Consider the following 27,051-nt stretch of genomic DNA (forward strand, 5'->3'; position numbering starts at 1 on the left):
CAGCATGGAGATTATGGTGCTCGGTCCCTTTCATGTTTTTTTTTTTTTTTTTTGTTTGTTGTTTGGACATGTCGGAACCCAGAGGTGAGGGAGTCACCGGATCTCGGACCACCGATCACCGCGCTCCGCCACTTCCGCACGAGCCCGCGCTGTGGTTCGTGCCATTGAACGCGAGGCCCCCCTGGGGTGCTTAACCCCTTAGCTGTGGACCCGCCACACACACACACACACACACACACACACACACACACACACACACACACACACACACACACACACACACACACACACACACACACACACTGACATCAGTGCGGCTGAAAAACGAGCGCCTGGTTTCCAGTTTACTGCCAGAGTCTGAGAGCAGAGAAACGCGGCGTAATGTTTCACTCAGTGATCTCAGGATTGTTCTAGAAAACACAATAAGGAGTATTAAGAAAAATAATCTCTCTGGTCTATACTCCTTACCTCGGTTATTAATTATTATTATTATTATTATTATTATTATTATTATTATTAATTCACTTATTGGATTCTTTCTTCAAAGCAACTTTAAAAATAAAGTACTTACACTGATTTACCCATTTATATAGTTGGGTAGTTTTTACTGTATTCATTCAGGGTAATTTCCATGATCAAGGCGCTACAGCAGGAGGTGGGATTTAAACCCATGTCCTTTTTCAGGGCTGCATGACGGCTGTAACCACTATGCCAAGGCGGCTCTTTAATTCTTTGGTGTGTGTGTGTGTGTGTGTGTGTGGGGGGGGGGGTCACAGTTGTGTTTGTTCATTAGGTGCCACAGGGGGCCTCGGGAGCCACACTCAGGGGACCAGAACCATCTTCGAAGGCATTGTTGACTCTGCCATAGTTACTGGCTTGGCTTTTAAGCAATTAGGAGGCGCAGTGGTTGTGTTTCTTGTTTTCGATGTGTCCCTACGACCGGCGCGCTGTAAGGATGCCCGCTTTGTGCTGACTGGGAGTGACTTTACCGCGGTGCGCTGCCATCGGGGGGTGTAGCAGGGAGCCGTGCCATCGAGGTGTCCTCACGGAGAGCAGTAGATGGCGTGAAGACAGTCAGGGGGCCAGGATAGCAGCACCGCACCGGGAGTGAGCACTGCGTCACAAATCATCCTCTTATCCAGGTGTGTGTGTGCTTGTGTGTGTGCGTGTGCGTGTGTGTGTGCCCATGCGTGCGCACGTGCTGGACCCCCTGGGTGGCTCCTCTAAATATATCCACTTCCGACCCTGTTCCCCAGGTGGCACAGTGTTAAAGCTGTCACCTTGTGCTTAAAGGATCATTTTGAAATCCCACCTCCTGCAGTCGTAGCCTTGATCAAGGTATTAACCCTTGATGGACACGGTAAAAATGACCCTGCTGCGTACATGGGTAAATCAGTTTAAGTGGCTTTGGAGAAAAGTGTCAAAAGATATAATAAAAGCCCCGTCGCGTCGACTCTTATCGGGCACTTGGAGACGGTCGATGCTGTGAGCACTGACACTGCTGGGTGCTGATTCTGTGTAGCGACAGCGATGTGGCGCCACTGTGAGCTCCGTCTTCCAGAAGGATGCGCTCTCTCTCTTTCTCTCTCTTGACCTGGTGCTCCGCGCTCTGGCTCATGGTACGTGTGACCCATTACCGTAGTAATGATGCGTTGGGGTCAGTCCCGGTCGGCCCCGCAGGGCGATGGAGCCACGTGACCCGCACACCCGATCGGTGGGGGTGCCTGGAGCCTGCCAATCAGAAACGGGCGCCGGAGTCCCGGGGGTTCAGGCCCCGCAGTGTGGGTGGACATAGGAAGTCAGCCCATCGCGTTGGGAAGGAGCCGGGTGATGTGGAGAGGCGTCCATCCAGGAGACGAGCAGCTCCTCCTTACAGTAAAAATGATCCTGGGCAGTAAAGAGCTGCAGTGGAATAAAATGTTTGGCGTGACTGTTGTGTGTAATTATTGGTTTTTATTTTAGTGAGTCGCTTTCATTTAACTGATGGAGACAAACGTGTTACGTATGAGGTTGAAGGTCCCGGGTTCGGATCCCACCTCCTACTCTAGTGCTCTTGATCAAGGTACTGACCCCGAAGTCACCCTGCTCCATCAGTGGGTAAATCAGTGTAAGTAGCTCCGTGTACAAACCCAACAGCATTTATCGTGGTATCAGATAATGGAGCGAATGTAAACGAGGACTGTTGGGAGTTTCCCACTCACTTTCTACTACGGTAATTACCACGCTTTTACCCTTTGATGCCAGGGCCTGGCGCTCAGGTGTGGAGTCGCACACAGACGTCTGTGTTACGGTCACGCTACAGATCAGACCAACAGGCTGTGGACGGGGGGGACAGGGGGTGTTACACTCTTATTCATGGACCTATGGGCCCCCACCCCCAGGTCTGTGTCACTGTGGGAAACTATTACCTTAACCACCCTAAGGGGGGGAAGCTGCCCACATGTAGGGAAACAGCATGAATTTCACATAATTCACACACTTCTGGGTGTCTTTAGGTTTTTTCGGGGCAGGTTTGCTTTTGTGGGGTGGGGTGGGGTGGGCATATAAATATAAATGTGTCCCCACCAGGTTGAGCGAGAGAGAGACAGGCTTAGGAGTGCGTGGTTGCGTGTTCATCAGGACACACCAGCGTCACCCCTTCTCAGCCCTACTCTTCTGGCTCCAGCCTGTGTGTGTGTGTGTGTGTGTGTGTGTGTGTGTGTGTGTGTGTGTGTGTGTGTGTGTGAGTGTGAGTGTGAGTGAGATCCTATAGCCACCTGCTTGTTTATCAATGGACCCCTCCCTGCCCCTCAGGGCTCCTCCGCCCTTTCGGCCCCTGTGTGTCACCCGCCCATTTTCTGTTCATTGCCGTCCACATGAGCGATCGACACGCGTGTTTATAAATAGACCCCCCCGCCCCCCACTCTTCAATTACATTCAATGCAGTCGTTTCCTGTTTTCCCCCCAGTCATATTTCCATGTGGAGGGGAACTCCGCGTGACGTGCTGGTGCTCTCAAACCCGGGTTCGGCCTGTAGGGCCCCTGCGCACCATCCCGAAATCAGAGCCATAGGAATCGTGGCTCGATGCGCTAACCGCTGACCTTCTGACCACATGGTGCATATTCACCGCCCCCCCCAGGGGGCATTCCTGTGCTGCACTGCCTTATAACCCCACTCTTTTTATTCTGCTATTTTTAAAGGGCCTTTTTTGAGAACACATTTCGGTCAGTGGTGGGTTATGAATATGTGATCTCGCGCACACACGGAGGGTGTGGGGACACGTGGGGCTGAAGGGGTCTCACTGTGGGAGACCAGCTCCCGAAGACGTCACCGCAGGGTCGCGTCACCCGTCCACCAGCTCCGCGAGTCCCCACCATAGAGACACTTGTGTCCATTGCAGTAGAACCCATCAAGACCCACAGTGCCTGCCGGACTGCGGGTGGTGTAGCGGTTAGAACTGTCCTTTTTATGCTTGAAGGATCTGGGTTCGAATCCCAGCTCGTGCTGTAGTACCTCTGATCATGGTACACTCCCAGACCTGACACAGTACAAATTACGTAGCTGTATGAACGGGTAAATCAGCGTAAGCAGTTGAACATTTTGTAAGTCGCTTTGGAGAAAGAGTCATAGAAACAGTTTCAACGTTTATTTCTTTAGGAAATCTGGGATATGACATGACCCTGTAGCCTTAAGGTTTTGGGTTTGAGCCCCAGTACCCGTCCTGTTGTAGTACTTACTCCGTTTTTCCCAGTCCCTCTGTGTACCGCAGTAAACACCGCTCGTGCGTTTCTCTGTGCGGCCCTGAAATGTCCGGTGTTTGGACGGGACCGAACACGGCAAAGGCCAGACATGATTTTGTGTGTGTGATGCAGCGGGGCGTCAGGGCTGGACTGGGGGAGCAGGGGGGGTTGTGGTATATAAGGTGAAGTGTGGTCTCACCGCTCCGCCCCCATCTCCTTCTGTCCCCCCAGCAGACTTCGTGGAACAGAGACCACGACGACGCGGCCTCGACACGCTCTGGCGGCACGCCCGGACCGTCCAGCGGGGGCCACACGTCACACAGCGGGGACAACAGCAGCGAACAAGGTGAGGCGCTCGTGTGGCCAGCAGGGGGCGCAGCAGTTAGCGGAGACCGGACACTTTGCCCCGGAGGAAGTCACTGCGATGGGAAGGTGTGCCAAACGCGTGTGCTGCGGCTCCTTGCTTCGTTTCTGGAACGTTCCCACGTCCGACCGCCTCGTTTGCTTCGGTGACTCCGCAGAAGTAGCGAAGCAGATGTTTTGAACAGCGAGAGGGATCTGCGGAGGATCTGTCAGCCGGCGCCGATAAGCCGTCGTTAATGAGCGCCTCTCCGGGGCCCGACCCCCACCCCACCCCTGGCAGGCAGCGGCTCCGACCGACCAGAGTTAGAGGTGCGACCCGTGTGGCTCTGACGGTCATTAACGGCCGACTCAGCAAGTTAAAAATAGTACATTAGCAGAGTGTCCGGTACACTGACCGGGTCCCGGAGTGACCACACGGCTCTGTCCGGCGCAGTATCGTCCTTTAACGTGTTTTCCAGAATCGCCATGAAAAGAGTGGCTGGTTAATCAGCAAAGTAAACCACAAAATATGTTTTAAAAATGAATTTAATTCAAGTATTTAGAGTGACTTTCAAGAATACAGCTCAACACACAGAAATACTGTGCTGGAAACGCAGAACTGGGGGCAACGAAGGCCACCGTGATCCTTTCTCGTCTCACTGCGACGGAAGGAGAAATTTCCAAGTCGTGGGTTTGTTGGGTGTTTCTCACCACCAGGCAGAGATGGCAGCAGGGGGTGAAGTGGTTAGCGCTGCCTCCTTGCGCTGGAAGGACACGGGTTTGAATCCCACTTGCTGCTGTAGTAAACTTCATCAGGCTACTTACCCTGAACTCATTCTGTTAAAATACCCCCTGCTGGGTAAATCACTGTGAGTAACTTAGGGCCAGATGGAGGCTGTGATTTGAGCAAATACTCCATGCTGGGGTACTTTACCCTGGTAGAGAGAGCACAAGGTGAAAAGTGTCTCTGATCCCGTGGCCTCAATCAGACTGCGAGGCAAGAAGCGGCTTCATCGATTATTGAAGGCCAAGTGGGGACTGCGGTCGGGACCCTGGGTCGCCGGCAGGAGCTGCGAAGGGGCGGGGCCACCGAGCGCATACAGTCTGGACAGGCGAGCAGAGCGGTTCTCTGCAGTCGCCACGTGGGTGCTGACTGATGAGATGGGGGTGGATGCCGCAATGGGCGCTCACTGCACGCAGGTCAGTTACAGCCCTGCCCCCTGTTCACATACACACACTTGTGTAACGCACACATGCTCGCGAGGCAGTAAATAGTCCTAGAAAGGGAGGAAAACGAAGCACGTGAGCCCGTTTGCGGCGAACACACAGGTCAGGCGGGTTAGTTACCGGCGCAGTCCCGTCGTACACTCCGCACGCTCGGTACACTCAGTATTAAAGCTTGGAGAACAGAATGCAGGTGGTTTTTCTGGATGTTATCGCCCCACCTCCCCCCAGACTCGCTCATTCACTCAGCAGGGAGCGCCCGTCTCTCCAGTGCCACCTTTTTGAGGGTGCTCTGGGTCCCGGTGCGGGGTTCGGCGCATCTCCCGTGGCTCCGCCTCTCCTCGGCTCACCGCTCATCACTCGAGTTTCTCAACACGTGACTCGCCTGCCGCGTGGTTAATGCTCGCTGGATTTTAACTATCTGTGAGTCCCGGACCGCCGTGACTCGTTGGCGCGCCGCGTCAGGAGGAGTTCTCCACAGACACACGGCGCTCCGTCTTTAATTAGCCGAAGCCTGTCGGTCGGGGTGTGTGTGTGTGTGTGTGTGTGTGTGTGTGTGTGTGCGCGCGCGCGCGTACGCACGCGATCCCGGGGGCGCCTGGCAGTATTGTGTGCTGGGCTGCAAACAGTGAGGCGCGGAGGCCGAAGGGAAGCGAGGCGCTGCTGGGGGTCCCGCCAGGCTGGTACGACCCGGCGCTCTTCCTCTGGTGGCGCCCGGTACCAGGGACACAGAGACCTTCCTGGCAGGAAAGGGTGGAAATGGAGGCGAAAGAACAACCCAAACGGACTTTGACAAAAAAGCCTCGGGTTCCTCAGCGGGTCACAAACAAAGGGTCTCTCTCTCCCTCTCTCCCTTCTTCTCGCTCGCCCACTCACGCTCCGCCAATATAATACAAAACGAGAGAAAATGGGTAGAGGAACGAGGGTGTGTGTGTGTGTGTGTGTGTGTGTGTGTGTGTGTGTGTGTGCGCGCGCGGTCTGCGCAAGCAGGCACTCTGTGAGCCCAGCACCAGTTCTCTTCTCCACTTTCACGGCGACCCGGGACTCGACGGTGACACATCCTGCTTCCAGCTTCCACATCCCTGTGCTGTGGAACCGAAACGTGCGTCTCCCCACCAGCTGCGGGTCATTTCGGGCCTCCGCTCTCCACACGTTACCGCGGTACGGCTCGTGCCGCCATCCCTGCAGCCTGGAGGGCGCGGTGCTATCGCTGCGCCATCTGCCATTGTGTCGCTTCACAGGGAGCCGCTCGCTGCGCTCTCGTCCTTGACTGCAAACCCACTCTGTGACACTGTTTCTCTTCGCTGCCGCTGCAGGGCGCTCGGGTCGGGAACTCCGGCCCCCGCTCTGCAGCGGCGGCACTTGTGTCCTCTTCTCCGAGCCGTCGGCGCGTCGGCTGTCCAAACAGGTGGGAGTGGTGCTAGGGATGAGAAAGGATGTCCCTCTGCCTCACCCTGTTACCATGGTTACCGCAAAGCTACAGTCGGCTACATGTTTCTCAGGTGTCTGTGTCTCCCCCCTCCGCTGCCCCACGCTGCCCCACCCTGGGCGGAGGCCGTCTGTCTGCAGCGCCGTGATGCTCCACGTCTCTCTCATGTCGAGCCCAATTGTATATTTAAATCGCACGCATATAATTGTGGTGCGCTAACGACAGAGCCGCATGCTATCTTTGTAGCCGTGCTGGTGGGAGCTTCTTCTTTCCCACAATGCAGCAGTGGTGATCTTCCATGTGGCGCGCACACACAGACGCACAGAATGGCGAAGCTCTGCGACATGTAAATAAATCTTTGGAGACGAGTTTTCCACGACGTGATCATTTTTCCTGCAAAGCGCCGTTTAACAAGCGGTTAATTATTTATTCATTTACGTGACGCTTTTCTCCAAAGTAAAACCGAGCTGCTTACACCGATTTACCCAATTACAGAGCAGGGTAATTTTTACTGTCTCAGTTCAGGCTGAGTGCTGCAGCAGGAGGTGGGATTCGAACCCGAGTCCTTTAAGTGCGGGGTGGGGCTATAAGCACTGCGCCCCCTGCTGGCACAGCTTTCTTCCCGGTGCAAGTTAATGACTCTCTTCAGCTTTAATGCTCCTTTCCACGCTTCAGAGAAGCTCTATACACAGCGGAGTAAGAATTTTACCACATCGTTCCACTCGAACCCTGGAGCGGACGCCGTCTGCTGGGGTCCAGACAGGCTGTGCCCCACGTGGGGTCCCCGAAGGACGACATGCTGGGAAGAAGCTCCAGATGTATCATTACGAAAAACACAACTGGCCTGAGCTCTGCGGCGGAACTCGGTCTGGGAACGGCGTTGGGCTCTGGGCTCGCACCCCAAACCCAGAGCCCAGAGCCGCAGGGCCCCACATCGCACCCGCCTCCAGAATCCGAGTGAACGCTGGCGAGTGAAGAGCGTCGCCAGAGCGCCACGGGACCCGGGGGGCAAACTGGCGGATTCGTGCAGCACTTTTCAGGAAAAACCTGACAGTGCTCATAAAGGGAGGGGGAGGGGGGGGGGGTTAGTGACAGAAGACAAACATGGGCATTAACACTTGGCTCATTATCACTTTCTCTCCCTTACACACACGCACACATTTTCTCTCTCTCTCTCTCTGAGCATCTTTCATGTTTTCTTGCTGCTTCCTTGCAGCTGCTGAACTGGCCCATTTGCTGCAGTGTGTGTGTGTGTGTGTGTCTGCGATTTCTTAATCTGTGTGACACTGCAGGAGCTTCTCTGTTTTTGTTTCCAATTTGGTGATAGATCCCGGGACACACCAGCACAGAACATAGAGATATAGGAAATCAGTACAGATACAGGTAAATACAGCCCATAAACAGACCAGCGATAGCAAGAGCTTGTCCCGAGTGGGGTCACCGCGAGCCAGTGCCTACCCTGGGAACGCAGGGCGGAGGGGACACACCCTGGACGGGACGCCAGTCCGCCGCCAGGTGACCCAAGCAGGGCTCGAACCCCGGACTCACCGTACAGTGAGCACCGGCCAAACCTGTTGCACCACCACCAGGTAAATACAGGTACAGGTTATCTGAGGTTACAGTGTTCGGCGGGGGGGTCATGTAGCACCATGTGACAAGTTCCTCAAAAGTGAGCAGATCTTCCGGAATCCATTAGAATTACAATGCAGATGAAATATTGACATCGGACACAGATTTGTGGGGGGGCAGCAGTAGCAATATCCATTTTCTTACCAAATTTTTAACGGCACATTTATACTTCTCTGACGCTCTTGAAAAGCTGTCTCTTGCAGGAGCTGAATCCCTGGTACCGTTTCCATTAAAGGGGTCCGACCTGAGGGATCCGAGTGTCCCCCCCCCCCCCTCGTGTCCAGGGTTAGTGGCAAGAAGTTTCCTGTAGACAGCAGCTGGGTGGTGGTGGAGGGGAAGTTTTGTGTTAACAACTGGCCAAAAGCTTGATCCCTTGCTGACCTCGGGTGACATGACCCCCCCAGCGAAGACCCAGTTACCTGTTGGGAGATTTGTGTGCAAGAGATAAAGAGCACCTTAAAGGGGCATTGGAGGGGGGCATGTTTAAGTGGAGAAGAAAAGAAAACAAACACACTGAATGGGGCTGCGGAGTGTGTGTGTGTGAGAAGTGGTCAGCTGACCCTCGCTGGTGCTTGGGGGGTTGTTCCAGGCAGGTTCAGTCTGATGGAGGAGACCTGATAATCTGGTGGACAAAGAGGTCAGCTGGACTGAGGTGGAAGGACATGACCCCTCAGGGATTCCTGTCTTTGAACTGTGGGAGGAAACCAGAGCACCTGGAGGAAACCCACACAAAGACAGGTTAGAACTTTTAAATTCCGCCAGTGCTTAGTGGGGTTCGACCCCATGTCCCAGTGTTCAGCCCAAGAGTTGTAGCACTCTTCTGACTCCCAGCACCAAGTGCTATCTCACCATTCCTTCCTGTACTTTAAGCCGAACTACCTAAGGACAGTGGGGGCGGAGTCAGAGTGGATCAAATGGTGAACCCCACACACACACACACACACACACACACACACACACAACCCACCCCCGTCACCCAGTTTGCTTACTGAAACACAACTTTAGTTACACTGTTTACTCGCCCAGCAGATGTCCTTATCCTGAGCTACTTACCAAGCTGAGACTTTTACACGGTGGGGTGTCCATCAGGGCAGTTCAGCTCAGGTCAAGTAACTGACTTGAGGAGACAGCAGGGGCCCCCTGCTGGGATTTCACCCCACTGTGGGTTCATCGCCCCAGCAACGGGGCAGTTAAGGCACGGGGGAAGCGGCATTAGCGACCGGGTGCTCCTGACACGACGCTACGAGGGAAATCCCTGCTTATCTCCCGTGGGTATTTTACATAACAGCTGTGTGGAAAATGGTCTTCGAGGAGCGTCGGCTCGCGGAAACAAGAGCGCCCAGAGCGTCAGCTCCGTGTTCCCCACCAGAGCGTAATAAAAATTTGCATAAGAGTGTAGGAACGGGCCTCTCGGTTCTCCTGCTGTAGTTGAAGTTGTGCCCCAGCTGCTGGGACTCTGAGAGCTGTATTAATAACAGGGACAGCAGGTGGCACAACGGTTAGAGCTGTAACCTTGCACTCAAAGAGGCCTAGGTTCAAATCCCACCTCCTGCTGTAGTACCCTTCGAAGGACTTAAAGGGAACTGGCTGAGCTGCGGCTAGACCCTGGCTGGGTCGCGGGTGTCGGGTCACGAGTGTCATCTAGTCCTCCTGCCTCCGGAGGCTGCTGTTCTGGAAGGATCTCGGGCTGCTGTGCTGGACACAGAGGGGCCCTAAATTGACCACTCCCCTGACCCCCCCCTGCCCATGGCTCAGAGACTGAAAAGACAGAGCATCCTGGATGCTTGGGGAGAAAATTGATGGTTTTCTATTCCTGAAAGGGTTAGGGTGAGGTCCGTCCCCACACACTGCAGACCCGCTGTGTATTTTGCACCGCGCAGTCTCGCCGGGGCAGCGACCCTCACGCAGACGCCGGCACGCCTTTTCCCGCTCGCATTTTCGTCATGGCCTGTGGGTATGAGCTCCGCCCCCCGCCGGCCCAGCAGCCGTCACGTACGAACATCTTCACTGTTGCAATCGCACAGATTATAAATGACTAACTAATCACTGCTATTTAGAGAAGCAACTGTGATTATTCGGAAAAATCACTATAATTACGGTGAGTAATTATGTATTTATCCACAGATTAGTCATTACTGTATTTCTTCCTTTTAATTATGAAACGTGTTCGACGCAGAGCGGGACTCGTATCAAACTTTTCGTTTACTTTGTGTCCGGCGAATGCACGCGTTGGCCTACGAGTTGCCGAGCAGAAGCACGGAAGGTCTCTTTTACGTCTAATTTATCTTTTCTTCCGCGAGCTCGATAAAAGTGCTCCTGCTCCGGGACCCACGTGGCGTTGGGAGAAAGCGGAGCCGCAGTTCACTCGCGAGCCTCCCCCCTTTCTTCTCAGAGGAACCTTTAATATCGGCGAGAAAAAAACGACTGTGCCGGGGCTTCGTGAACAGGAAGCACAGTGACACGTGGAGGGCGTCCCTGTGGCTGCGTGGCAACCGTAACCGAGGGATTCCTCGAGGACTCCTCTTCGCTGGGGGTGCCGAACGCCTCCGCCGCGGCACCCATTCCTGAACTGTCTTGCCGAGCGGGGCTTCCGACCTGTGTAAATGGAGCCCCGCGGAACCCCTCCCCCCCGCCCTGCATGTCCGTGGACTGAATGCAGTTCGAGGCACTGCACCCCCTTCTCGTACCGAGGGTCACGAGGCCCGACTGGGGTCCGGACCCAAACGCACAGAGAACGAAGAGGGAGGGACGATAAGACGGCCTGTAACATTTGCTGGAAATACCTTTCGGGTCGACGCGGGGTCCCGAACGGCTGCGCTCAGGGTGGCAGCAACTCTACTCGCATTTCGGCTCAGAAATGTCGGTCAAAGTCACTAATATTTGTATTTATTCATTTATGCATCACTTTTCTTCAAAGAAACATTCAGTGTTTAATGAGCTACGTATACTGATGGGATACAGTGCTTTTTACTGTACCAGTTCAAGGTAAATACCTTGATTTTAGGTACTACAGGAGGGTGTGGGATTTGGACCTTGGTCCTCCCAGTGCAAGACAGCGTCTCTAACCATTGTGCCACCTGCTGCTCCTTTTGTACACGAACCGAACAGATGATATCATCGTTTGGGTAAAGAAATGCAGGAGGAGCAGGAGGGCGAGAGAAAAGCGGGGTGCTCCTCCCCTCCCCCACGCGTGTCCGACCGGCACCGTGATCACGTGACTTGCGTGTACCGACGCCGCCGCTAATTTCCAAAGGAGCAGAAAAATATGTGGCACCTCTGCGCCCCGTCTGACGAAACAAAGGATCGGGGAGTGCCAATTAATGTGCCCTTTCTGAGCTATCAGCTCATCGTGGATTAGCCCAAATTCCTCTGATAATGTCAAGATACGCCTGGAGAGAGAGAGAGGCTGCGAGCGGGCGAGCAAGGAAGAGCGAGGGAGGAGGGGATGAAGGCGGCTGGTGGGAGAGCGAAGAGGAGGATGGGATACGATGTTCGCTCCCTTGCTGACGGAGGACAGCAGAGCATTAACCTGATTTCTGCAGCCCGCTGTTACCGCAGTAAGGGGGAAGGGGGGGTCATAAAATATTCGTGCGTGTGCGCTCCCTCTCGCCAGCTAGCCGGCGGGCATCTCGCGGCGCCCCGGCCCCCCTCCCGGCCCGGCGACGACAGCACGAGCAGGCGCGGCCCCCACCGCGCGCATCCGGATGATGTGACATTTGGGCCCCTGTCAGCGCTGAGCCGCGCCGCGTCCCCGGCCCCAGTTGCTAAGGAGCTGTCAGAACCCATTAGCGGCTGGCCGCGGTCGCCCCTGGCGCTTCCTCGTGGCACCGGGCAGAACGGGGCCTCCGTCCGCCGCTGCTGCTGCCTGCTGCTCGGATAATGAGGCTGCGAGCTTGTTTATGGACCAGCATCATTTTTATGATTATTTCCACCTTTTCGGCCTGCCTCCGTGATTTGCCTTTCTCGGGCGTCCGAGCAGCGCGTGACATTTGGCAAGCTGGCTGCCGGTGGCCGCCGTGAGCCTGCAGAACGAAACGCACCGGGACCGTTGGAACCGGACCAGTGAAAATGGGCGAAATTAGTAACGAAATGGCCCTGCTGTATAAATGGGCAAAACGATTAATCCGACACTTTTCCCCAAAGTGACTTACACTGATTTACCCATTTATGCAGCTGGGTCATTTTTACTGTATCAGCCCAGGGTAATCGAACTACAGCAAGAGGTGGGATTCGAACCTGTGGCTTTGGGTGCAAGGTGGATCTAAGCATTGCACCACCTGCTACCATAAAGATGGTGGCTCTGCACAGACCCTTCGAGACCGCAGATGCACGCAGCGAGAGCCGTGAAAATAAATCGAAGGTGAAAATGTTGGGAAAGGGAGGGTAGTCACGGGTGGGGGGGGGCTCCTCCCCAACTCCAACTCCACCCCCCCGGTGGCCTCCTGCAGTCCCGTGTAACAGGCTGCAGTTTATTGTTGCAGGCTCTGCTGCGTGAGCCGCAGCGTTCGCCTCCAATGAAAACCTTGTCGTGGATTACGGAGCAACGGGGTGCCCCCCCCCCCACCCCCCAATGTGGGAGCAGTAGGACGGACAAACCGAGCGGCACGTCGGCATGCCGCCGGCCTCGGGTGATGATGTAACTGGAACTCATTATTGTGCACGCGCGTGTGTGTCTGTTTCAGTGTGTGTGTGTGCGGCATCCTGGCTGTGTTTCTGTCTGTAAATGTGCTGGTGTGTGTCTGGTGTGATACTTTTCTACATTTATTCTTTTATCAGGCACTTTTCTATAATGTGACACAACAGATGTGCATCAGCAACAGGCAATGAGGTTTGGACACACACACAGATTATGTTCGCACAGCTGTGTATGTTTGACACCACCGTGTTGCTGGTTCACATCCCTCCAGTAGCTCCTATAGAAGTGACACTGAAATAACCAATACATAGATAATCAGAGCAGATGATGTTGGACTCATTGATGGAGCTGTCAGGAGATCAGGAGAGAAGTGGTTCTCAGAGAGATGGGTTCGAGACCCTTCTTCAATGTGGAAGGGATTCAGCAGCTCTGAGAGACACAAGGAGCTCATTCCACCGCATCAGGCACCGAACTGAGAAGTGATGGACCTTTAGTTCTGTACCACCAAGAGGTGGAATACCGGTGTTCTAGCTGGGCTGTCAGGAGCGATCAGGTCCTGTGGGTTTTGGGGTTCAGATGCTTTGACCGTGTTGTTGGCCGAAACCAGGGAGAGCCAGCGGAGAAAGACGAAGAGAGGAGGTGATCGCTTTTTCGACTATGCGTGTGTCTAGTGGTGGGGGGGTGCTGGTAGCAGAGGGAGGGGGGAAATCGCTGGTCATCTCCACCGGGCACGATCGCCTCGACCGAAGCATCTACACAAGTCTCCACTTAGAAAGGCAAACTCGTCCTGCGCCCCCCCCCCCCCCCCCCCCCACATCGCTCCATCGCTCCATCGCTCCCTCGCCCCCCCCCCCGCAGCAGTGCACAGAGCGCCTGCGCTCCCCTAATGGCCTGTATAATTCAGGTAGCCCGCAGGCACGCTTTCAGGGATTCTTCTACCGCAGGTAATGGGAGCAGCGGTTGCTTTACAGACCTGATTATTCTATTGATGCGCGGAGCTGGAAGAAAGTTATCTCCACCGGATTACCTGCAATATTTCCATTAATTATCGATGAATCCGGCTTAGGCGGGTGCCGGCGTTGCTGAGCGACGCCGGCAGAAGGAGTTAAAATCCGGTTATCCGCGTGGGGAGCTTTAGCCCGGCTTCCCATTTAATCAATAAATAACGGCATCCGGCTCCACGCCCGCTCCCGTACCCCTGCTGGAAGCGGCGCGCGAAAGGAGGTTATCCCATAGAAATTTCCAGCGCCGCCGACTTGTTTACCTTTCTCATGTTTCTTTTATGATTTATTATTTTATGTGGCAAATCGCTTGGTCTCTGAATAATGATAATAACAATTATAAAAGGGCTTTTCAGGGCCGGAGACAGGCAAGGATCTTCTGTGCCGCGCCTGTATAGAATGCCTTCGATAATTGGGGTTATAAATAAACGGCGGCGTTCGGCACATTCATTAAATGCAGAGGAGCGCCGGCGGGGCCCGTGCCTCGCGCTCCGGGGGAAGCTAAGCCGCCTGCCCCGGCTCCCCAGCCGCGTGTAACTGCCCTTAATGAAACCTTATCGAGCGCCGACAGGTTGCTGTAAGCACCTATGCGCCATTGTTATTGAAATGGCGGATTTGAAAGCCACGCGGTGCCCTGGTATAACTTTATTTCCCTCCTGCTTTTGTGGTACCGTGCAGGTGCCCTCTCTGGTGGGGCGTGGTCATAAGTATTTCTGTGGGGTGCCGAAGACTCGGTGTGGCTGCCTTGCAGGAGGGGACCCGGGGCGACCCCCCGGTGCAGAGACCCTGCCGGAGTCACGTTTTTTTCTCTGGCTCGCAGCCACACCCTCTCCAACCGCTCTGCGCGCTGTGTTTCCGCAGGCGACGGTCTGGACAACGTGGCGTCGCCCAGCACCGGGGACGACGACGACCCCGATAAGGAAAAGAAGCGCAATAAGAAACGAGGGATCTTCCCCAAAGTGGCGACCAACATCATGAGGGCCTGGCTCTTCCAGCACCTGACGGTAAGCGGAGAGAGGGGAACCGCTGCGCCCGCTGCCCCAAACGGTGCTCCGCCCACTGCCCTGCCCCGTGCTCCACCCATCGTCCCGCTGAGCCGTTTCGCCCGGCAGAGCTAGAGGTCCACATGAACGCAGTTTTGATAGAACACCTGTTCCTCCCGGGATGTTTGTCAAGCGTAAATGTAACTGTGTAAATTGGACAGAGAACATGGGCGATGACTGGGATGATTATGGGTGGGGACTATGATCAACATGGGCAAGGGCCAGGGTGGGCGGGGACTGGGCGTCGACTGGGATGGATCTGGGCGGAGACTGGTGGGCACCGCGTTGATGAAAGGAGGCCGCTGGGGCCGACACTTGGGAGCCGTGGTTCTCCTGCGACGATCTGTGCCGGAGTGGCGGTGCCGTCGGCAGCGAGATGAACAGCGCAGACGCCGCCCCCCCCCCCCCGACGGGGGTTTTCGGGGGGGGTTGACGCGAGTCCCGGTCCATTGATGTGGTTTGTTAGCGTGGAGTTCCCCCGTCGCGTGTGCCGCGCGGCGACGGGCCTCTGATGTACAGCAGCACATCTTTGCACAGCAAAAGGCACATGAAAGGCGTCCTTTGCGTGGCGCTCGGCATCATGGGACATCACGCTTCAGATATTATATATTGAAAATGTCCGCGGTGGAAGATACGGCTGCTTCTTTCTGCTCGGCGAGTCCCACGCTGCACTGCGACTTCACCCCTCAATACGGATGCTTTTCCACGCCCGGTGCTCCAGACCCGCGGTCCTCGATAACACGGTGGCGCCGCGCTTGGTGACGGCGGCCCGGTGGCAGCTGATAAAAGCTCGGACTTGGTCCTCGCAGGCCCGGGACGTGTCCGTCGCGTGAGAACCCTTTTGATTTGGGCCCAGGCTGTCCGTGCGCCAGATAAAATGCTCCCTTTCTTCGGCCCACTGTCTTCTGGGAGGGCAAAGCGGCTGATCTGCGGCAGCTCGGCTATCAAGGCGGCCTTTCATTGTCGCGGGCTGGGGGGGGTGGGGGTCCGGTGAACGGTGCTGCAGGCATTTCCCGCCGAGCGTAAAAGTTTGTAATGTTTGTAATGGCTTCGCTGCTTGTGTCCCCCACGTGGAGGGGCTGTGAAGCGGGAAGGGGGCGTCACCGTGCGGGACGTGTTCGCGGGGACGGGAGCGGGCTGATCCGGTTTCTGGAAACGTATTCTCACCCTACACCTCCGCCCCAGTGGCGCTCATGCGGTACCGCCCCCGTTGCCCCGCCCCTTGAGCTCCGCCCCCTCATACACGGGGTTTTCTTGTCGAATTTAACGAGAAACGAGCAGTAGATGAGTGCCGCTGCCCGAAATTCCCACAGCGCCTGTGTTCCGTGCTGCGCTCCCCAACGAAAAGGCAATTTGTGAAATTACGCGACGGAGTAATTAGGCGGAGTCCCGGCTCGAGACGGTTGCCACGCCGACGACGGGAAGCTTCCCCTCGGATCCTGGCCTCCCGGAGCGTCTGCTGGAGCTGCAGCAGCGACTCGTAAACGTCGACCGCAAACGCAGAGCCTTTTCTTCGTAGCGCGAACAGCGCTCCTGGAAAGCCGGGCCCCTGTTAAAGCAATCACCCCGTGAACCTGCTGTTCCGTGCCCATTTTCCCAGGATGCTCGGTTGGTGAACCTCCTCTGTGTGGCTTTTGGAGCAGAAACAGGTGTGAAAGGAGCTGTAATTCATCTCTGCGCTCAGGGGCTTCGTGGCCTTGGAAGGAAGTCGGTGATCTTGTCCAGGTGGGAGGGAGAGGCAGGTTGGCAGCTTGCTATTTGGGCTCCGGATGCCGGGGGGCGCTCAGGAGCACGGTGGCTTTGCACCCTTTGGCCCCGTGAGTGGGAACGTGTTGTGTTCTTGTAAACATGGGCAGAAACAGGGCTTTAAGTGACAACTAGAGGTTTTCACAAGAGCAGCAGAGCAGGGTGTTTGATGCCGAAAGAGGTCGATAGCGCTAAGCGAGTTCGGCTCCGGGGCGCCTCCCTCAGGGCGGCTGTTGCACCGCCTGGGCGCACGTCGCGGCTGCCGATGGTGATCTGGTTCTCAGCTGTCATGGCGGTTGCTGTAATGGGCTAGCGAGGGTTGACGGAGCCCCCAACAGCTCCACCCTGTCCAGTGCCGTTGCCGTGGCGACAGCCTGCCGTCACAAACTTTGCCACCGAGGTTCGGACAGCCGGCTCGGGGGTCGGAGCCGCCGTCGGCCCTGTTGTTGGGCTGCGTTAGACTCAACGGCTTCTCCTGGTGACAAGGGTGCAGAAAGGTGCAGAAAGGTCCAGCGAGGCGCGAGCTCCCTGCTCGGAGGGTGCGAGCGCCGCGGATGACAGCGGAAGGGCTCGGCGCCACGATGCCATGTCATCCCACCCCCTGCAGCACCTCAAAGTGGCCCTGGACCCCTTCCATCCCCAAGAACCTGTCGTCTCGTATTGCCTCAGCTGTCGCTACCGCCGCGGTTCCTGCCGGGGGGGTTCCTCCAAGTTCTTCCAAGACCACGGGCGCTTGGCGGATGCCCTCCCGGAGCCATGAAAAACACGCCGAAAACCTCGTGCCTGGGCCTGCGGAGTCGAACCTCAGCCAGGCCTCAGATGCCATCGGTCACTGGTTGTTTACCACTGTGGTCTAAGTTGTCAGCATGCTGGTCACCCATGGCAACCGGGGCATGACGTGTGACCGCAGGCCTCTTGTGTAGCCGCTGCTCTTGGCCTGAGGCTCACAGTTACATTTTACATTTATGTATCTGACACGAAATGTACAGCGTTAACCTACTTAGAGAGATTTATCTTTACTCTAGGGTTATTTTTACTGTGTTCGTTCACGGTAAGCGCTGTGCTCGGTAAGGTAGTCCCTCTAAACACTCCGCCACCTGCTGCCCCAGGTCTGAAGGCTCAGAGTTGGCCGGCCTTCTCCCAGGTGTGCGACCCCCCCCGTGGAGCCGCTAACCCAATTGCGGGCCCCCGCTGGACAGGAAGCGCAAGAAAGCTCCCTGTCTGGATTCCAAGTAGCCCATTCATATTAATATGTGCAAATTCAATTTGGTGACCCACCGTCTCTGATTAGTCCTTAATTCCATCGGCGCTGAAGGCAGAATCGGAGACGCCGCTCGGGTTAAAGACGAATCCTGTTGCAGACGGTCGGCACCGCAAGGGCGCTCCTCTCCACGGTCACTGGAGGAGTTCCATCTTTGTCTTTGTGGCTTTCAGTGCTCCGTGCGTCTCGGTCGGCGTCAGTTTATTGTGCCTTTGGGTTTGGTGTCGGTTTGGTTTGGGCTTGTTTGGGCGTCCCTCCGGTGTGGTTTCCTCCTTTGCAGTCCAATGGCAGCTGCGTGCCGGCGGGGGAACCGTAGTCGAGGTCGACGGCCGAGCCGGCGAGCCCGGGAGCGCGGACCCCCGTGCCGGTCGTTCCCACCGGGCTGCCATCTTCTCCGTGAAGCGACAACGTGAGCCGTGCAGGAAGAGATGGATGGGCACCAGATCGCTGCTCAGAGCGTCGACGATGGGGCTCGGTGTTGGGCGCCCCTCCCTCTGTCGCTTGACCTCTCGACCAACGGTGCGGCCGAACCATTTCCGAGTCACTTGGGTGTGGAGCCGTGGCTCTCAATGCTCAGTCTGGGCTCTTAATGTGGATTAAACAGCCCACTAATCCACAGCGATTCCGTCCCTCCTCACGGCAGACCGGAGGGTTGCCCTGTTGTGGCCTGGGTGGTGATGGGCCGGCTCATCGGCACGTGTGTGTTTGCGCGCGCGCGTCTCTGTGTGTGTGTGTGTGTGTGTTTTCAGCCGGTGTTTGTCTGGAGAGTCAGGTGGCGTAGTCGCAGGAATAAATCCTAGCCAGCACATGGCTATCATCGACAAGCGGCAAATTAAATGATTTTATGCCATCATCTGTAAGTGCACAAATGGTTTAATGGACCAGGCCCTGCTGCCGGATTGAATCCTCGACCCTTTTAAAGCGCCTTTGTCTTTGCCGCCATTGATTTCTGGGGCAGGAGGACGGCGCCGCACCGGGAGCTGCTTCCTTCTTGGGCTTCCTGCGTTCGGGCAGCGCGAGAACCAGCGGTCGCGTTCGGTCGCTGGAGGGGACCGCAGCCGGAAGGAAACGGCGGCAGCTGACGGCCGGAGCGCAACGTGTGACGGTCGCCGTTGGGGATCGCGCGGTTTGCTCAAGATGCCGACGAAGCAGTGCTGCCGCTCCTCCGGACTCACCCTTCCCGACCAGCGTGGCGTTTTAGTGGCGCGTGAGGACGCTGCACACTAGTTTGGTACGACAGATTAAGCCATTGATTAGTGAGAGCGGTGCAGCAGTGAGGAAAGAGCTGCCTGCTGTGAGAGAGAGAGAGAGAGAGAGAGAGAGAGAGAGGGTTGAGACCGTCTTGCCTCCATCTCCCAAACCGTGGAGCAGACATAAGGGAATGATTGTGGAATACCTTTACCTACTTTTAACTCCTTCCTGTCGCCCCCACGGGCTCCTCCAGCAGGCACTAATTAACACGGGGGGGCCAAAGGGGCATTTATGATAATGACATCATAATATCGCGTGGGGTCCGCCCATCTAACGTCACTTCCGTTTCAGCGAGTAGATCGCTGTGCCGTTGTCCGATTCGCGCTTTTAAACGCTTAACGCCCCCAATTCCCAGCAGCCCCCGCTGCTCCGCCCGCCCCCGTTTGGCTCCGTGGATCAGCAGGCGACTGACAACTGGAGTACTTGTGTTCTCTGGGGACTGTGGCCCCACCTCGACCCCGAAGGCCTGCCCCCGCAGGTATGGCTCCCCCGCAAACAGCCGGCCCGCCCCCGGGGCCACGGGGGGGCTGTGTGAACGAATTGCTCCTCAATGTTCTTTACTCAAATAGGCAGTAATTACAGGCTTAAAGAGGTTTAGTGGCCCAGTAAACTGTGTAATCGGCCCTGAATTAGCACAGCTTCATCAGTCGCAGTCCAGCGAGCCCCAGTGGCGCTCGGCACGCGGCGGCGCGATCAGCAGCAGGTGTGCACCGGCGAGCCCCCCCCCCCACGCACGCACGCAGCGGTGGCTGGCCGCGAGGCAGCCGCAGGCCGGGGGGTGGGGGAGGGGCCCTGCGGCCACCTGACATGGCTGTTGTGTGGCACCGGTGTGTGTGCGCGTGCGTGCGTGTGGAGGCTGAGCTCAACTCGACTGGACACCGACTTATTTTTGTATTCGCCCAGCAGGCAAATGAAAGAGTAATTCGGGTCACCCGAAAGGGCAGCGCTGCCGTTTCTCGTGGAATCCTGAGGTTGCCCAGCACACGCTGTCAGCTGCCTGGGGCAAAGGCCCAGGCTGTGGCTCTTTCCTCCTGCCCAGAGGCTCTGAAATGTTGGCCAGGGCTGGAAACGAGGCTAGGATTCTGGCTGCGAGCTGGACTGGGAAACATGGGCACGAGGTGGGTAAGATAGGCCGGGAAAATGAGGCTCTAGGTGGACTCGGTGACGGACCGGGAGGGGAACCGAGAGAGAGCAAGAGATGGACCAAGAGTTGCACCGGGGGAACAGGCCAGAGGATGAGTGAGGGAAAGGGTCAAAAGATGGCCCAAGAGATGCATCAAGAAATAGTCCAGGAGATGAGTGAAGAAATGGACCGAGAGATGGATAAAGAGATGGGCCAGAGGAGACGGATGAGGAGACGAGTAAGAATGGACCTGGAGATGGAGCAAGAGACGGACCAGGAGAAGGACCAGGAGGAGGCCATGCTGGGATGTAGACTGGGAACCGAGCTGACGGACAGACCTTCGTTCTCCAAGGGCTGACCTTCGCTCCTCTGAACCTCTGAGCCACCTCCTTCGTGGCCTCCTTGGGCACGCAGCTCGCCGGTGAAACTGCCGACTCGGCAGCGTAGAGCCGCGCTCTCGGCCCCGACTCCGGCTCGCGTCCGGGGTCCGTTTATCCTCCTCGCTTTGAAGAAGACGCCCCTGTGCCCACCCTTCTCCCAGCAACGCTTAGAATTCCACGCTTCTCCTTGACACCGGGATCCACGCTGCTTGTTCCGGCGCCGAATTATCTTCTGCGGCTCATCTGCGCTATCAAAGCCGGAAGACGTAGCGAGATGCGCTCAGATCTGGCGCGCGGCACGAAACGCCCAACGCTCCAGCTTTAATTACATGCTTGTGTCTCCAGCTGCATCCGAAGCCACTGGATACGCGCATTACCCGTCGGCGCATCTCGGCAGCCTTTCCCTCCGCCAGCGAGAGATGTTTTTCAAAACGGGACGACTAATTAATGTTTTGGATGCGAGAATTTTTTATCTCAGGGAAAAATTAAATGACATAAAGTGTTTCTTTCCAAGGGTGTGCTTTCCCAGGTCTCGCGCGCCGCACAACGAGGATTTCTAAAAACAGCCGACGTGAATAATTCATGCGCCGCCTTTGTGTTGGTTTAGCGCGCCGCGAGGGGAGCGGGGCGCAATGTGGGTCGAAAGGGGGCACCCCAAATTGGGGCCTGCAGTTATTTTCCGCCCTGCGCTCCGCAAACCCGAACGCTGCTGCGTTGTTTATCGCTCGGAGCCCCCCCGCCCGAATTTCCTACTTACATTTATGTATTTTTACTTGCATTGGACACTTTTGACGTGAAACGGCGCCAGTGCTCCCGGTAGAGGCTGAGGACGGAGCCCCTCTAGGTTGCATTGGTAGGAGGAGCAGTAGGGGGCGCAGTGGTTAGAGCAAATACGTTTGGACTCGCAGGTCATGGGTTCTAATCCCACCTCCTGCTGCAGTACCCTTGAACCAGGTACTTACCCTGAACTTAGGCAGCAAGAATGACCCTGTTGTGTACGTGGTAGATCGGTGTAACGCTGTAAGCTGTTTTGGAGAAAAGCGTCAGATGAGTAAATAAATGCAAAGAGAGAGACGCTCCTATACCAGGGCGGTGGCACCGCTTGGGTTTCGCCCTCATCGTGACTAAGACAACGAGCGGCTGGCGTCTTCCTGTCCAAATATTGAAGGGACTGACGCGGTCGCCCGACTGCGGGTTCGCAGGCCTCTTCGCGGGGGGGGGGGGGGGGGGGAGAGCGCCGCCCAGCCCTGTCGGCAAACACGACGCCGACATCAGAGCCGCGGTGGGAGGGACGGTAAACTTCCCTTCGGATCCTTTTTTCTTCCGAGCAGCTGCCTGGGAACACCGGCATTTCTTGGCTTAACTCAGGAGGGGGAGTGGATTTCGAGGGACGAGGAACCGCGAAGAACGGGAGGTCTTGACCCTGCAACAGCAGCGAAAGGCCCAGGATAATAGTGTGCGGACGCTTTTAGTCGACGTGACATCGATGCAGGTGTCCAGTCTTTGCCTGCCGCTGCCGTTTTTAGTTATTTACAGCGATTCGTATAGCAGGCTAACCTTTACCATGTCGACTCAGGGTAAGTGCCTTGATCAAAGGTACTACAGGAAGAGGTGGGCTCTTACCACCTCTAAAGCGGAGACTTTCCCGACAATGGGGAGCAAAGCTCAGCGGAGGAAGAGGTTGGTGGAGGCCTCCTCCGAGAACCCGGGGCAGCCAATCACCTGCTATTTTGGGGTTCGAGAGCGTCGAGTCCTCGCATCGGCGACGTCCGCCGGGGTCACGGCAGCCTCTGGTTTCTACACACGCGTTAATGAGCCCCGTTTTAATCCGATTCACACTGGACAGGGCAAAATAACGGACCTTTAAATAGAAGAATTATAGTGGGGGGGCAAACTGCCCTGTGGTGCCGCGGGAGAGGAGACCATGTGTGAGAGTAGGTGGCAAAATAACTTCCGGAAAAATCCTCCCTGCGGAAAGAGGGGGGCGATAAAGATGGCGATGCTCTGATGGGGCTTGATTCCCCTCCCACCCCCTGTGGCCCCGTTTGGCCCCTCGTCGCTCTCATAACTCCCATAAGTCTCTCAGTGAAAAAGGTTTTACAGGCTGTAACACCTCCTTTTCTCTGCCCTTTTGATTGTCTCACACCAGTAAATGGCATACCCCTGTGTGTGTGTGTGTGTGTGTGTGTGTGTGTGGGTGTCTGCAGTGGGGGAGGGGTGCAAGAGAGGTGCCTTTGTCCTCTATCTGCTGTGCACACTGGGGCCTTACTTTAGTGTTGAGCTTTAGTATGGGCAGTGTACCCTGCTGCCCCGTCGCACACACGTACACCGACACACACACACGGACGCGCAGATAAGCTGGAGCGAAGAGCGAGAACCACAGAGTATCGCCCTCCCTCGGCATCCGCAGCGCAGCCTGTGGTGGAAATTCTGAGGAAAGCAGGAGTACATTAAGATAGGAAGCGCGCGGGGGGTCTGGGGGGCTTTTCCGTCTGCTCGTCGGAGATGTCGGGTCCTGAGAAAACACTCGTCAGGCCGGACAGCCAGCGGCCGGATCTCGAACCCGAACAACAATCCTATCTATGTTTGCCCCCGATTACGGCCCTCTTCGGATCACGCCGTTTTCACAGATACGGCTCATTCGTTGTTTTCGGAGCGGGAGACGGGACGGGCTTCCGACTGGCGCGGGGGGCTCGGGGGGGGGGGGTCCGCGGTGTGTGTGTGTGTGTGTGTGTGCACTTCACTAAAGGAGTCACAAGCCCTCAGTGGAAAACAACTGCAAGCAAAAGCAAGAAACTTTGAAAGTTGGTCTGTTTAGAACCTTTGTGGGGGGGGGGGCACCGGGTGTCGTAGCAGTTTGAGCTGTTGTAGGTTCGAATCCCACCTCCTGTTGTAGTACTCTTGATCAAGGTACTTACCATGGACTCATGCAGTAAAAATTACCTTGCTGCATTCATGGTAAATCGGGGTAAGTCGCCTTGGAGAGAAGTGCCAGACAGGTGAGTGAATTCGGGAGGATGTGTGATGGAGGAGGACTTGTGTTGGGAGTCGTGTGAAGGAATTCTGGGAAACCTGCATGGCGCTGGTGTATGGCTCCATCCAAAGCAGACGTTACAGAAAGGTGTGTGGGGGCGGAGTCAGGGGCAGCGGTTGTGCTTTGATTGACAGCTCTGGATCTGGGATGCTGCAGTCTGTCCCCTGATGTTACCCCTCCGCAGACTCACCCACGCCGAGCAGCTCCAAACAGGGCCTCTCCTCACTGGCCCCGGGGCGGGGCGGGGCGGGGCGGGACGGCCATACTGTTTCCCCGCGGTGGGGTTGAGATCAAAGGCATAACGGCGCAGAGTCGTGGGCTTCATGCGAGCAGAGAAATTGCCTTTGTCTCTTGGAGGATGAGAGGCGCCAGGAGCAAGTTTGCCGGCGTTGGTGTGATCACATGCCTGTAAACAGTCCACGAATAACCCTCACCCCACGAGAGCGGTTTGCTCCCATTCGAAGGCCGCGTTCCCTCCCCGACACGGCCTGATGGAATTAGCGATGATGGGGGGCCTCGGACAGCGCGAGTCTCGGCCCCGGGCGCCAAAGGCGACGCTACAATTATAACTTTCTGCATGAAATTAGACACAGTTTGTTGCAATTACCTACAGGCAGGTCACATGGAAATGACGGCGGGCGGCAGGGCGACGCCTCTCGGCCCCTCGAACCTCGGAATGAATGCGGAGCGAAGTCGCTGATTTTCCCGCGCGTTTGGGCGTGACGGCGGGTGTCGAGTCGTGCGTCCAGGTGGTGGTCACATCTAGTGGGGGGCGGAGCCAACAACACGGTCGTCTGCTGGCGGTGGATGCTAACCGTGATGATCGGGGCAGCGGATGGCGTAGCGGTCAGGACCCTTGCGGATTTGGATGCGCCTCCACGAAACCATCTCCAAATCCTACCTCTTACGGTAGTACCCTTGGTCAAGGTACTTACCCTGGTACGGTATAAATTTACCATCCGTTTAAAAGGCTCAGTGAACAATCCTCAGGCGGGGAGTGAACAAGGTAACACTAAGCAGTTAAATTATGGTTAATAGCAGCCTGTCCATTACCTTCGCCTTCGGGAAAATAGTTGTGAGTAGCGAAAGATTCTAAGTCGCTTTGAAAAAAGCAGCAGGTGAACAAATAAATGTAAATGAGGGACGACGGCACAGGTGGCGTGAAAGCGAACGCGCCGAGTCCGGGAATCCATCGTCACGGAACACGAGCCGGCGTGGGGAGTCTGTCGCCCCGCAGCAGGTCCGTCGCGGTACGAACAAGCCGAGCGCGATTTCGCGCTGGCGTTTTAACGAAAAAGAGGATGCGGAGCACGGGGGTGCTCGACGCCAGCGACGCCGCGCCTCCCTTTCCGGATCCTTCACCGCTCGGTGCCCTAATTAGCGACGCCGTTTCTCCACTTCACTTCACTTTATAATTGCCTTGCCTTTTTCCCTGCCATTAATTACACCGCCGCGTATCCCATTAACGGCGGCGAGAATAAGACACACCTCGCGCTTTACGCTAATTAACAGCTGCTCGGAGACTTCCTGTGCCGAACGCCGCCCCGTTTCCCCTCTCGTCTCCTGCGTCAATTAGTCCGATTTGAAAACAAAAAAAAGCAAAAAGCCCAGATCTGTCGATTAATTGATTTATTTACGTTCTGTGCTGGCGTTTCCTCTCCTTCGCAGCATCCCTACCCCTCGGAGGAGCAGAAGAAGCAGCTCGCACAAGACACAGGCCTCACCATCCTACAAGTGAACAACTGGTGAGTCATTGGCACTCCTCTGTTTACAGGCAATCAATACCGTTGCCCCTGGCAACCGGCCCCTAATGATGTGAATGAGTACGCTCCCGCGGTACCCCGACCACGCCCCGCCCCCCCCCCCGACCTCATATGGGTTCAGCCCAGAGACCTTGGGCTTGTGAGGTCTTGCCAGCAATGGGGGACACAGGTTTAGTTTACAAACACAAACTCTGTCCACGGGATACACACACACACACACACACACGCTGTTCCTGCTTACAAGGGCTTTTCTGTGGGTGCTGCACCGACCGAGTTGCTGGAACCCGAATCGCCGTTTAGTTTCCTGACTGCCCTACATGAGATCAGCCTGGCACAGAACTGGTGTGGCCCAAGGTTCGAAGGGGAGACGCTTCATGCTCACGTGTACCTGGTGCGGGCTACCATGGGGACGGTGCGGCACAGCGTCAACACCTTTCTCCCAGAGGATCCGTTTGCATGGTACGTCATGGGCTGTGGGCGCTGAATCGCAGAAGAACATCCGGAGAACCTCAGAAAAACCAGAGGAGCTCGTAAGAACGTCAGAAGAGCTTCAGTAAGAGAGAAGAGAACCTTGGCTGGGTGTCCAATGAGCTGGTCCTCGCTGCCCCTGTCCAAAATGTACCGTCAGCCACCGTCTGCTCATCCCAGGCTTTGTTTGGCTCATGACTCCTGTTGCTAATGACTCATGGGATGATGTCACTGCATGCCAGGAGGTAGGCGTGGCTCTGAGTCATTGTTGAGGGCATTTCCCAGGCCATCCTGTGTTACATGTTATACTGTAGTATACTGAGATTTCCTCATGTTTCCTAGGTCTGTGTGTGTGTGTGTGTCTGTGTAAGAGAGAGAGAGAGGGAGAATGAGCACATGAAGGAAGGAGGCCTGCTGTTTGGTGTTTTTTCACTCTGTTGGCCCCACGATTGGGTGTCTCCATGGCAACCGTGACGATGTGGTCTTATGAGCTTCTTGTCTTAACAGCTGATTTCCCTGCCGATGATTTTGTTTGGTGCGTCAGTCAAAGTTGCGGGACTAACTCTTCAGGAAAGTTAATTATTAATGAGAAAAAAAAAAAAACTGACAACATAAGTAGAATTAGAGGTGTAATAGTGTTTTCCCTCTTCAAGCCGCGAACGATGGATGTGTTCCAGCTCATTCGCTAACCGTAGGACATGATCACGTCAGGTCGGATTGAATCTCGCTCACGATGGAGAGGCTAGAAACAATTAGCACGTTGTTTTAAATAACGGGAACATCTTCCAAAAATAAAATCGCATTTGAGAAACCGAAGAGAACCGCGGTGCAAACAGTTGTTAACACGCGTGTTGCTGTTCATTATTGATGAGCAGCCTGTAAACTGGCGCCGTGCAGATTAAATGAGAGATGCTAAAGAGCAGGCAGGGTGCGGATAGCTCATCAATTATTGGTAAGAACACAGCGCTAGGGAGCGTACTGAGTGTGTGTGTGTGTGTGTG

At 55.9% G+C, this 27,051-nt stretch overlaps 1 protein-coding gene across 2 annotated transcripts in view; it reads left to right on the forward strand.

The window, feature by feature from the left end:
- LOC108927001 (homeobox protein Meis1-like) overlaps positions 1-27,051 on the forward strand; it is a 45,633-nt gene that overhangs the window by 7,797 nt on the left and 10,785 nt on the right. The window contains exons 7-9 of one of the 2 annotated variants that reach the window (XM_029250923.1): positions 3,952-4,066; positions 14,843-14,985; positions 25,488-25,564. In XM_029250923.1, coding sequence (XP_029106756.1) covers positions 3,952-4,066; positions 14,843-14,985; positions 25,488-25,564 — 335 coding nt within the window. The remainder of the gene's footprint in view (positions 1-3,951; positions 4,067-14,842; positions 14,986-25,487; positions 25,565-27,051) is intronic. The other variant, XM_029250924.1, reaches the window with a different exon arrangement.

The sequence above is a fragment of the Scleropages formosus genome, chromosome 4 (assembly GCF_900964775.1).
Source record: "Scleropages formosus chromosome 4, fSclFor1.1, whole genome shotgun sequence".
NCBI classification, from domain to species: domain Eukaryota; kingdom Metazoa; phylum Chordata; class Actinopteri; order Osteoglossiformes; family Osteoglossidae; genus Scleropages; species Scleropages formosus.